The sequence below is a fragment of the Daktulosphaira vitifoliae genome, unplaced genomic scaffold, assembly GCF_025091365.1.
Source record: "Daktulosphaira vitifoliae isolate Bord-2020 unplaced genomic scaffold, ASM2509136v1 Scaffold_2, whole genome shotgun sequence".
Taxonomy (NCBI): Eukaryota; Metazoa; Arthropoda; class Insecta; order Hemiptera; family Phylloxeridae; genus Daktulosphaira; species Daktulosphaira vitifoliae.
This window is the reverse complement of record NW_026099573.1, coordinates 3,956,811-3,968,993: the sequence shown is the minus strand read 5'-3', so window position 1 is coordinate 3,968,993 and position 12,183 is coordinate 3,956,811. Positions and strand designations below refer to the sequence as shown.

Sequence of the window (12,183 nt, the reverse complement as noted above, 5' to 3'; positions counted from 1 at the left end):
TAAGTCGTCATCCATGTTGATGTAGTCATCAAAATTAATATTTACACCTTGCCTCACATCGTCCCATACATTTATTGTAATCGTTTGTTGAATTTCTTCATTGCCGACATTTTCTGAATTTCCGCTTAAAAAACCAGCTTTACGGAAACAGTTTGCAATGGTTTCTGATGTTACTTGTTCCCAAGCATTTTTGGACATTCGATTTGCTTGTAAAATATCAATTTTACCACCATCCTGTAGCAAGTTCAGTACTAGTAGAGTACGGTAATGGTGCTTGAAATTTTTAATAATTCCTTGGTCCATTGGCTGAACCACAGATGTCATATTGGGAGGAAAAAACAAAACTTCGAGATTACCCATTGTAGGAATGTACATGTAGTTATGCGCAGTGCAATTGTCAATAAACAACATCACTTTTCTGTTTTGTTTACAAAATATTTTATCGATTTTCAGTAGCCAATTTTTAAAAATTTCGCCTGTCATCCAAGCTTTTTTATTCGCTTGATATTCAACTGGTTTCGATTTTACATTTTTAAAGCACCTAGGATTTGATGATTTTCCTATCATCAACAATGGCAATTTTTCTGACCCGTCTATGTTAGCTCCGACTAACAGTGTTACGCGTTCTTTACTTTGTTTGCCACCACTGCACCTTTAAAAGCTAGTGTTTTGTCTGGGGTACACCTGTAAAATAAGCCTGTTTCGTCTGCATTGAAAATGTCTTTGGGATTTTTGCTTTTTATCATTTGTAACAATTTTATTTTCCAATCATCAGCTTCTTGAACATTTACATCACCACTTTCACCACTTACGGTTTTAACATGCGTTTTGATGATGACATTACGAACGATCACGTTGAAACTGAGACGGTATTAATTTTACTTTGATGTATTTTTTTTAATAAAAATTAAAAAAAATTGTAGGTTTTGAATAGTAAATAATAGAAAAAATGTCGAATTAAAAATGTATAGAAAATTCAATTTAAAACAACGGTTAAATGAATTTTTTTTATGTTTTTATAATGAACGATTTATAAATTAACAGTTTTAACGGTAAGAATAAAACATATACGTTTTTATTTTTTTAGGGCTAAATAAGAACTTTTCGAAAATTTTTGTATATATACTTTTTATAGAAAAATTGTATACCTACAAAAAAGATCGAATAAACTTTTTCGCAAAAGCTGAAGTTTTTGAGATAGACATAAAAAACTAAAAAATCACCCTTGGGGGGTTATTTTTAACCCTCTTGGGGCACGTCTTAGAGTTAACCAATCGTCTCCAAATTTTGTGCAATTTATTTTTTCATGTATTCGAATAATTCTAGGGGGTGGCACTAACAAATATTAAAAAAAAAAAAAAACTCTCATGTAGCTAAGGGTCACTCTAATATATAATCCATATTCGGCGGCGGCCTTATCTCAGTGTCAAGGGCAGGGAGACAACCGATGACAACCGATTGTCATATTAATAGCTGGACGGCTGATATCGAGAGAGACACGGGCGAGCGCCAGCCTAGAGCAAAAGGCGGTGCCGTGTCAAACTTGTTTAGTGTTTTAAAATTTGGTAACATTTTTTGTAGCTGTGGCTGGAGGTGAAACTAGGGTATGGTTATTTTTATCAATAATCATTTTCCAAACGTACTCTTTCTTCTGCCAAGGTATAAAAATGAGAATAACTTCCAGAAATACCCGACTGCCAAAAAAAACTAAAAATACCTTTTTTTATTAAACATTATTTTAAGAGAAATCAAATGCCTAATAAAAAATAATTACTATGTAAGCAGAAATTTAATAAGCAGTTTTTTAAAAGTTTAAAACGAATTTATAACTGATAAATCAAGAAATGTATTAAATAAAAAAAGTAAAATTGTCTTTAATATTGTATTTGTTTACGAGTAATCGAGTAGTTTATCAAGGAAAAGAAAATTCATGACAATATTATGAATATAAGTATACTTGTAAATGAATTAATATTAAGATATAGCATTAATATTTATAATAATTTCAATAAAAGAGTAACTTAGGACAATATTAAATAATATATATAAAAGAACAAAATTCTATCAAAGTTTGCTCACCTAATGCCTATTTATTTCGTTTTGACATGTATTTCGTACATGTCATTTTTTGGAAAAAACGTAAAAAACCTCTCAATTTGTATGAAAATTTTGTGGGAAATTTTCTTGGTGCTATTTATTTTGTATAATTATATAAATAAGACTTTCTATTTTAAGGAGAATGGATAAATAATGAAAAGTATGGCCGAGGAAAATATACATATAAAAATGGTGACGTATTTGAAGGTTTATGGAAATCGAATAAGAAACATGGTCTAGGTACTTACAAATATTCTAAGTCAAAAAATATTTTAACAGGAATGTGGCATGAAAATAAAAGAATCAAAGGATTTAAAATTTTTTTTCCTTGCAAATTTCAAAATTCTGGTTACATATTTCACGGAACATGGAACGAAAATGAACTAGTAAATATATAATTTTTAAGGGACAAAATTGTATTAATGTGCATCAATTTTTGTATTACTATTTTTTAACGGCTGTAACAAGAATCTTCATAAAATAAGTAAAAATTTTACTATAGATATATTTAATTTTCAGTTAATATGAACATAATACACAGATAGAACTATGATGTTTTGACTTATTTAATTATTTTAACCATTATACTAAAAATTACTATCAATAATTATCTTATATTCTATAATTTATTCATACACAAGTAATGTTTGAAATATATTTAACTACATAGGTAGAAATGTAAATGTCTAAAATAGGCTGTCAACTCAATGCTAAAAATTTCTTCTGATTATTTAGTCGTCGATTCATATTTGTCAATACTAATATAATGTTAATGTTAACTAATGCTACAGGCTTGTTTTTCTAAAATTAAGCACAAAGAAATTTTTTGTAAACATTTATGCCCAGAGTATATTAAACATTAGTTATCCTCTATTATGGAATGTTTAAAAATAAACAAATTATATAAAATTAAGTTGTATTTTATACAAAAGTTGTATGCTTTTCGTATAAATAGTATAAGTAAAATTACAAACTTCGTGTTACTTTTTTTTTAGTAATAATTAATATCTGCGTTCTAATAACACATATTAAAGAAACGACTTTCTTTTTTTTATTTATAATAATTATTCATAACTAAATAATTTGTTATAAAGATTTTTTGTTTTAAAATTAGTATAACTGAAAAATTTAACATGTTATAAAATATTAAAAAACCAAATATTTTTATATTAAAATTCAAATATCATTATATTTAATAATCAGACAATTAATTTTAGCCAATTAGTTGTTATCAATAATTAATTAATTAACTACTCAAAGATATTATAATTTCACGTATGATAATGAATTATCCTTTTCTTGTATTAATACCTATGTTGTGACCTCAGTTTATTCCGCTATTCAGATATATATATTTGAATGGTACCTAGAGTTTTGACAAGGTTATCGTTTATACTTTATAACAAGTATGTATATCTATCGTTAACTTTCTATTTGCGTTACAAAGCTTGTGAAATAACGTTTGTTCTCTTGTTGAGTAGACACTTATAGTTACATTCTCGTGTTGTAATGTAAAATTGAGCTCGAGTTGTAGATGTTTTTTTGTGCGTTGCCCGTAGTATTCGTCTTTAAATAATTTTTTCAATTGGTCTTAATAGAACGTTATACAGCCAATTTTAAAGCGAAAAAACAAGTCTTCTTGAAATTTATTTTACACACTAAGTACTGCACTTAGAGCTATAACACCCATTATAAAAACAAAAGAGAACAATATTTTGGAGGTGATCTCATATTCGTTTTTGGATATATTGTTTTAGTAAAGAGTTATAATTGATTGAAGTTTAATATAAACGTACATTTTCAAATTCAATTATCAAGATTAATATTAGGTTATTCCCAAAATGGATATTTTTTTATTTTTATTTAAATTATAAACGGGTAAAAAAAAACCCTTTAACATAATGCGATAGAATAAATACAATAATTTCTTATTTTAACATTAATTAAATGAAAAAATACAATTTTAACTAAATACTATCAGATTAATAATAAACAATTAGATATAAACAAATTACAATACACAATTAGATAATGCATTATTACTATTCAATTTGAAGAGATCACGAGACATATAGAAAAAATCAACAATGTTTAGAATTTTATTAGCTAACAATAGGACTCGAGGAAAATATGATGCTGAGCTATAATTAGTGGTACAGAAAGAAACATGAAACAGTTTTGGAAAAAATTGGATATGAAATTGTCTTTAAAATATTGTCCTTTTCAATTTTGTAATAGGTGTTGAAACTCTAAATGTAATACAGCGTGAGTAAAATGCATTCTTTTAAGATATGTTATAGACCACTTTTTGAGATTTTTTTTTGTCGACTAGTGCTGCCCCTAGTGATTATATTCTTAAAATATTTACAGATGATGGTGTGGCGTGAGGTGTGGCTCGATATGTCGCCGAAAATGTTATCAATATTTCTTTAAATAATTTTAATAACACGTGCGGACCAATTTTATAATATTGGCACTCAATGTTTGAATTTTTATTACTTTTCAGAATTTTAACTTCGATTTCAAATCGAAAAGGTATTAATTTTACTATGCAGTATTTTTTTTTTTTTGTCAGTACTTATTTTTCAACATTACGTCAAAAATCACAAATCGTATCTAGTTGAAGACGTTTGCCGTATATGAGGGAAAACCCAAAAAATTTACAATTTTATAAATCAGTTATTTCTTAAAACTACTATAACTTTTTCAAAAATGAACAATTCAACATAATTTTTTTACAAAAAATTATGTAACTTATTTTTTATATTTCTATAACTTTTTGAAAAATGTATGGATCAATACTATTTATATACCTCTTTCATTCGACATACTTCTTTTTTAAGTCGGACAAATTCCCTTTATACAGGAGGGTTTCAAAACTTAAAAATGCATATAAAAAGTAGAACTCTTTTTAACTTAATTTTTGAAAATGTTCCGGAATTACTGACACTTATATACAGGGTGGCCCAGTACTCACTGACAACTTAAATAACATTTGATCCAGTTAATAATTTTAGTTGATTTTTTTTTTTAATAATAGTTATACGTTAGGTCTAAAGCTATATCTCAATAATTAGTTTTTTTGCATTTTATTAAAAATATTAATTATTTTTAAATTTTAAATAAAATGTAAAAAAAAAAACTGAGATAGCTATTTTGTAGAGTAGAATTTAAGAAAAATTTTAGTAAAAAAATATCTTAATAATATTCAGTAGTAAATATACTGTAGCATTTTAAAGTTTGTGAACATTTGAATTTTCATGAATTATTTTACGGTATTAAACATTACAATGGCATTAATACCATGATAAGAAATTTGATAAGGCAATTATTCAAAAGTATGTCATTTTTATGGAAAATGTTACACACCTCCAAATTATAGTAATCATGAAAAGATTGTGTTTTCTCCTGTCCTTTTCTTAATACGTATTTCAATGTTTAATACCGTAAAATAATACATGAAAATTCAAATTTTCACAAACTTTAAAATGCTACAGAATATTTACTATTGAATATTAATAAGATATTTTTTTACAAATTTTTTTTTAAATTCTACTCTACAAAATAGCTATCTTTTTTTTTTTTAAATTGAGAGGTTTAACTTGGGCCACGCAACGGATTATGGAGTCGCCACCCTCATGGCTCCCTTGCAAAAGGAAATCGGGTCGCCAACCACTTAGGCGAGAGTCTTGATCATAAAAAGAACAACACCCGGACCATAAGTGGATTTAAGAAAATAAAAAATAATAAGAAAATCTATACTATGCACTTTGATGAAACAAAGTGGATTAAAAAAAATTATATATACATATACTAAAATATAAAGTGTTGTGGTAGACTATAATACGCTGATACCTTGTAAATAAAAAAAATATGTATATTTGATGTCACCAGTGGTGGACATACTTTAGTATGTCGAAGACCGTTACCTTAAAACTAGAGAGAATTATTAAAATGGGGAAAAAAAGTAAGATACACGTGAATATTGAAGATATTCACGCAATAAAAAGATTTTTTGTTGATTAAGAAAATTTAATCTACAACTTTTAAATATTACACATGAAGTGTCTTCCGCATCGGAACAAGTCCGTGTACTCCGGGCGCGGCGTATAATTTCTGTAATCTGGCCGGCCGGCCGGACCGTACTTGGGCACTGCGGGAATAATATATATATGTATTAAATATACATGACACACCACTAACCAATAACCTTATATTTATTAATTATAGCTAAATTTATACAGGATGATTTTTTTATCATAACCCACTCAATTACTTGCAGAATAATAATAATTTAGACATTTTTTTTTTTCATTATCTTTAGTTACACATTATTCTTGAATTTTTAACTATGTAATACTTTTTAAGTTCATCCCTTATGCCTTGGAGGGGGGTAAACTTTGTTTTTTTAAATGGTAACACATATTTTTAATTTAATAAAATGTTTGAGTTTTTAATTTAATAGTAAATGGCATTTTAATTTTTAATATAACTTTATTAGCTTATTAGATATAAACATTTAAAGTTTCAAAATGTTGAGTTAATATACATGTATAATACACATGGGATTGTAAATACAAGTAGCTAATTGGATTTTTATAACATCGATATTAGCAGGTACACAGCATTGTTATTATCAATTGTAGTTAAAAATTCAAGAATAATGTGTAACTAAAGATAATGAAAAAAAAAAATGTCTAAATTATTATTATTCTGCATGTAATTGAGTGGGTTATGATAAAAAAATCACCCTGTATACAGCTGATAAAAAAAATAAATTTATAACATAAAAAGGCTCAAAACAATATATTAAATAAAATAAAAACAATATACGATACCCAGTCCCGGATGGGACTCATCCTAAGATGGAGATCTCGGCCCCGGAAATGGCCGACGCCTTGTTGAATCAATACATTATTATAATGAACGACACACACGAAAAAAAAACAAATAATGTTGGCTGTACGCACAGCCAAAATACCACGACGGTGGTTCAAAAGGAAGAGACTACAAATTTTTCTTACACACCGGGCGAGACACAACGACGACGACGATCACGTTTGGGAGAGGGTATCGGCTTAACAATTTACAAAATATATAACAGATAAAAATATGAACAATATTAAAATTATACAGGTAGTGACAGTGGTGGCCAGTGTATGTGTCATATAGGGAACGATTATTAAACTGATAAAGAATATTGTGTGTATAGCGTTCACCTTGACAGCAACAGTACAGTTTTCTGATTACACGGCCGGATATAACGTAAGCGAGCCCATTAGCAAAGCAAAACAGTAAATCTATCTATATCATAAAATTCACATTTTGTCACGTTACAAAATTTTATTTAAAATTTAAAAATAATTAATATTTTTAATAAAATGTAAAAAAATTAATTATTGAGACATAGCTATAGACGTAACGTATAACAATTATTAAAAAAAAAATCAGCTAAAAATATTAACTGGATCAAAAGTTATTTAAGTTGTCAGTGAGTGCTATGCCACTCTGTATATCCTAAATTAAAGCTTATAAAATATACTTTACTATGAACAAAAAAAAATTCAAACTATAGATTGTTTTCACGGTGAAAATGGCTACTGCATTAAAATATATGCTATTCTTGTGTTATAATTTTCTTATGTTCTTAAAGTATTTATTGTCGAATTAGGTTTGTTATGATAATAGGTTTCAACTACAAAAATACATAATTTTTCTTTGTAATTTATTAAATTTAGCTTCGATAAGCTGACAATGTATTGGCTCTACTATAATGATTTTAGCTTCGATACGAAGCTGAGAAGGTATTAATTTTACCATAATATGTTTATTTTATTTTATTTTTTTTTTTTTGTGACTGTCACTACTTTTTCTCAGCTCTCACTGGACCGATTTCTTTTAACAATACATCAAAAGATCACAAATTGTATCTAGTTGAAGAAATTACCCTTAAAAATTTGAAAATTTTCCTTCGTTCCCCGCAAATGGGGGAAATATCCAAAAAAATTATAAATTTAAAAATCGGTAAACTTTGTCATTTTTTTAACTTTTTTTTCTTAAAACTTCCATAACTTTTTCAAAAATCACAAATCAACATAATTTTTTTTTAAACTAAAACCTTAGATATTTCCCTTTCATTTTATATCATTTTTTTGAAAATTTAACACTTAACCTGCTCATGGGGGGGGGATTTAAAATTGCAACTTTTTTACAAAAACTAACTTTTTCATCTTAATTTTTGAAAATGTTCCGGAAATACTGCGTCCTTTAAACATATATCAAATTAAAGCTATTTTATGTACTATAAAATGAAAAAAAAAATTTGTCCCGACGACCTATCTTCTATGTGCAAATGGCTACCGTATTCAAAAATATGCTATTTTTTATTAAAATTCTGGGTTTTGTATTTTATTTTATTTTAAGATATCTTATTAGGGGAATAAACTGACTTTCATGAATATTATATAATTTAATTGACATAGAATAAAGTTCATAAGACATATGAAATTAAACTTATTAAAATTTTTTACTTTTTTAAAGTCGAAAAAGTAATTTTTAAATTTGAGTTATCTTAAATAGCCAATTTTATAATGCAACAAAAGCAACGAACAGTTGCCGAATGAGTAACACCTCTATCTTACACCCTTAGGGTACAAGGTTCAAATCCGTCTGTAGCTTTTAATATTTTGCATTTTTTTTTGAGTTAGAATAGAATTTTCAAATCATTTGATATTTATCTCATTTAGATTCAATAATTTCAATAAATATAAAGGATCTTATCACTATAGTCTCCCCTCGTGAGAAGAAATTTATATTCACGTTAATATTATTTTACTATGTGGTTCTTTTTGTGGCTACGATTTATTTTGCCAACCCTCACTAGACCTACTTTTTTCAACGATACGTCAAATGATTCATTTAAGTTTATGATATTTAAGTTAATGATTAGTTTAAGTTATTACTCTTAAAAATCAAAAAAATATTCCTTATTCAAATAAAAAGTAGCTTAACCAGCTTTTTCCATACAAACAATTAAAATCATTAATTTTTAATATTCTTAAATTATTTATTGTCGAATTAAATTTGATATGATAAAAGTATTCAACTANCGTATTTATTGTCGAATTAGATATGATATGATAAAAGTATTCAACAACAAAAGTAAATAATTTTACTTTATAATTTATTAATTTTAGCTTTGATGCGAAGCGGAGAAGGTATTAGTTTTACTATGATGTGTTTTTTTTATGACTGTTGCCACATTTCTCAGCTCTCACGCGACGGATTTCTTTCAAAAATACGTCAATAGATCACAAATCGTATCTAGTTGAAGACATTACCCTTAAAAATTTGAAAATTTTCCTTCTTTCCCCGCAAATAGGGGAAATATCCAAAAAATTTACAAATTTAAAAATCGCTAATTTTAAAATCTTTTTCACTTTTTTTTCTTAAAACTTCCATAACTTTTTGAAAAATCAACAATTCAACATAATTTTTTTTTATACTAAAACCTTAGATATTTCCCTTTCACTTGATATAATTTTTTTTGAAAATCTAACACATATTCGCTTACTGGGGGGATTTAAAATAGTAACTTTTTCCACTTAATTTTTGAAAATGTTCCGGAAATACTGCGTCCTTTAAACATATATCAAATTAAAGCTTATTTTATGTACTATAAAATGAAAAAAAAAAATTTGTCCCGACACTTTATCTTCTGCATGTAAACAGTTGCCGTAGTTAAAAAAACACTATTTTNACGCAAATACCGTATTCATAAATATGCTTTTTTTACAAATTTTTTTTTTTTAATGAAACACTATCAACAGATTTGCATCGAAACGTTTTTTATGATAGTGATTTTAATCACTGTCAGATATCATCTATACCAACTATGCCACGACCCCACTGTACCGCCACCCCACTGTGCTGGGTTGTTTTTTTAACTCTATTTTTGTGTGCTACTACCAGTCTATAATATGCCAAATTTTTTTGTAATATGTTGTTATATAAATCATAAATTTAAAATAAAAATGATTTTTAGTTTCACCTGAATTTAACGATGGATTTTTACAATTATAATTATATTTTATAATACGCTCAATTGAGTAAATCTTTTTAAACACCAAAAGTTATTAGGAAATGATTACTATTCTTTCTATTTCAGTTATCTATTACGATAAAAATGCAAAAAAATCGAATTTTTCTGACAAATGTACTGTAAATAGAAATTATAAAATTTCCTAATTGCATATTAATCTTAAAAATTTCATTTTTTTCCATTTAATAATGTCAATTTCAAACTTGCAAGTTGAACTATAAGTTATGGTAATAAATTCATTTTTTAGCTTCGATGCGAAGCTGAGAAGGTATTTTTCATTAAAACTTTCACTTTAAAAGACAATAAAAAATAGGTTCAAAATGATTACCTTTAACATATTAAAAATCAAAATCAGTATTAATTTAATACAATTTTTTTTGTTCTTAATTATTTTTTTTTATATGTAAATACTTATTTTTTAATAATAAGTAATAATATTAAAACTTAGAAGTAATAGAAAAAGTTTAATTGCACATTTGAAAACATCACGAAAAGTTTATTTAGAAAAGTATATTTTTTTTCTGATGAAAGTTCCTTTTGTTTAGTGTATTTATTCATAAGNACCGAACCGATTTCTTTCAACGATACGTCAAAACATCACAAATCGTATCTAGTCGAACACATTACCCTCAAAAATTGAAAAAAAATCCCTCGTTCCCCGTAAATGGGGGATACCTCCAAAAAAATTACAAATTTAAAAATCGCTAATTTTCAAAATTTTTTACTAAAAACTGCTATAACTTTTTTAAAAATGAACATATCATTTGGTATATTTTTATATCTGACCCTTTAACTGCTCACAGAGGGGGATTTAAAATGACAACTTTTTTACAAATAATTAATTTTTTCAACTTAACTTTTGAAAATGTTCCGGAACGTCTGACACTTTTATATATATATTAAATTAAAGGTAATGTAATGTACTTTATTATGGAAAAAAAAATTTTCGGACTTTATTTTATCTTCACGGTGAAAATGGCTACCAAATGCTATTTTTGTGTGAAAATTTTCGATTTTGTATTTTCCATTTTTAAATTTATTATGCTATAACTTTTTGAAAAATGTATGTATCAATACAATTTTTTCATGAGAAGTAGTAATTATAACATCTTTCATTCGACATACTGTTTTTTTAACTTGGATTACTTCCCTATATACAAGGGGGGTTTAAATCTAAAAAATGCATGTAGAAAGTATAACTTTTTCAACTTAACTTTTGAAAGTGTTCCGGAAAGTCTGACACTTTTATATACATATTAAATTAAAGCTTTTATAATATACTTTATTACGGTAAAACAAAATTTCGTACTTTATTTTGTCTTCAGCGTGAAATTGGCTACCGAATGTTATTTTTGTGTGAAAAAAACAACTATCTAAAGATTTGCATCGAAGCGTTTTTTTTTATAGTGATTTTAATCACTGTCAGATATCATAATACTTGATGCAACTATGCCACGTCACCACTGTGCCGCGACCCCCCTATGCTGGGTATTTTATATTCAACAACAAGGAATAATCTCTAATTAAATACAGGCTTTTAATTTATGTATTATTAATACAAAAAAAAAATAAAAAATAAAATACTTATTATTCAATAATGTCTAACGCATTTCGTTAAACCTTATTCATTATAAGATGAATATTTTGAAATTATTTTTATTTTTATCTGTTACCACTTTTTCTCAGCTCTCACCGAACCGATTTCTTTCAACGATACGTCAAAAGATCACAAATCGTATCTAGTCGAAGACATTACCTTCTAAAATTGAAAACATTTCCCGTAAATGGGGGAAATCTCCAAAAATATTACTAAATAAAAAGTCTCTAATATTTGACATTTTCAATTTTTTTTATTTAAAACTGTCATAACTTTTTTAAAAATAAACAAATCAAACAATTTTAGCTTCGATGCGAAGCTGAGAAGGTATTAATTTTATCATGATGTGTTTATTTTTTTTTTTATTTTTTTTTTTTTTTTTTTGTGT

General features: G+C 26.5%; 1 protein-coding gene across 1 annotated transcript in view; it reads left to right on the top strand.

The window, feature by feature from the left end:
• Positions 1-2,495, top strand: part of LOC126897319 (radial spoke head 1 homolog) — a 19,061-nt gene extending 16,566 nt beyond the window's left edge. Inside the window, exon 3 of the mRNA XM_050670835.1 lies at positions 2,236-2,495. Within this exon, the coding sequence (XP_050526792.1) occupies positions 2,236-2,495 (260 nt within the window). The remainder of the gene's footprint in view (positions 1-2,235) is intronic.
• The last annotated feature ends 9,688 nt before the right edge of the window (positions 2,496-12,183 follow it).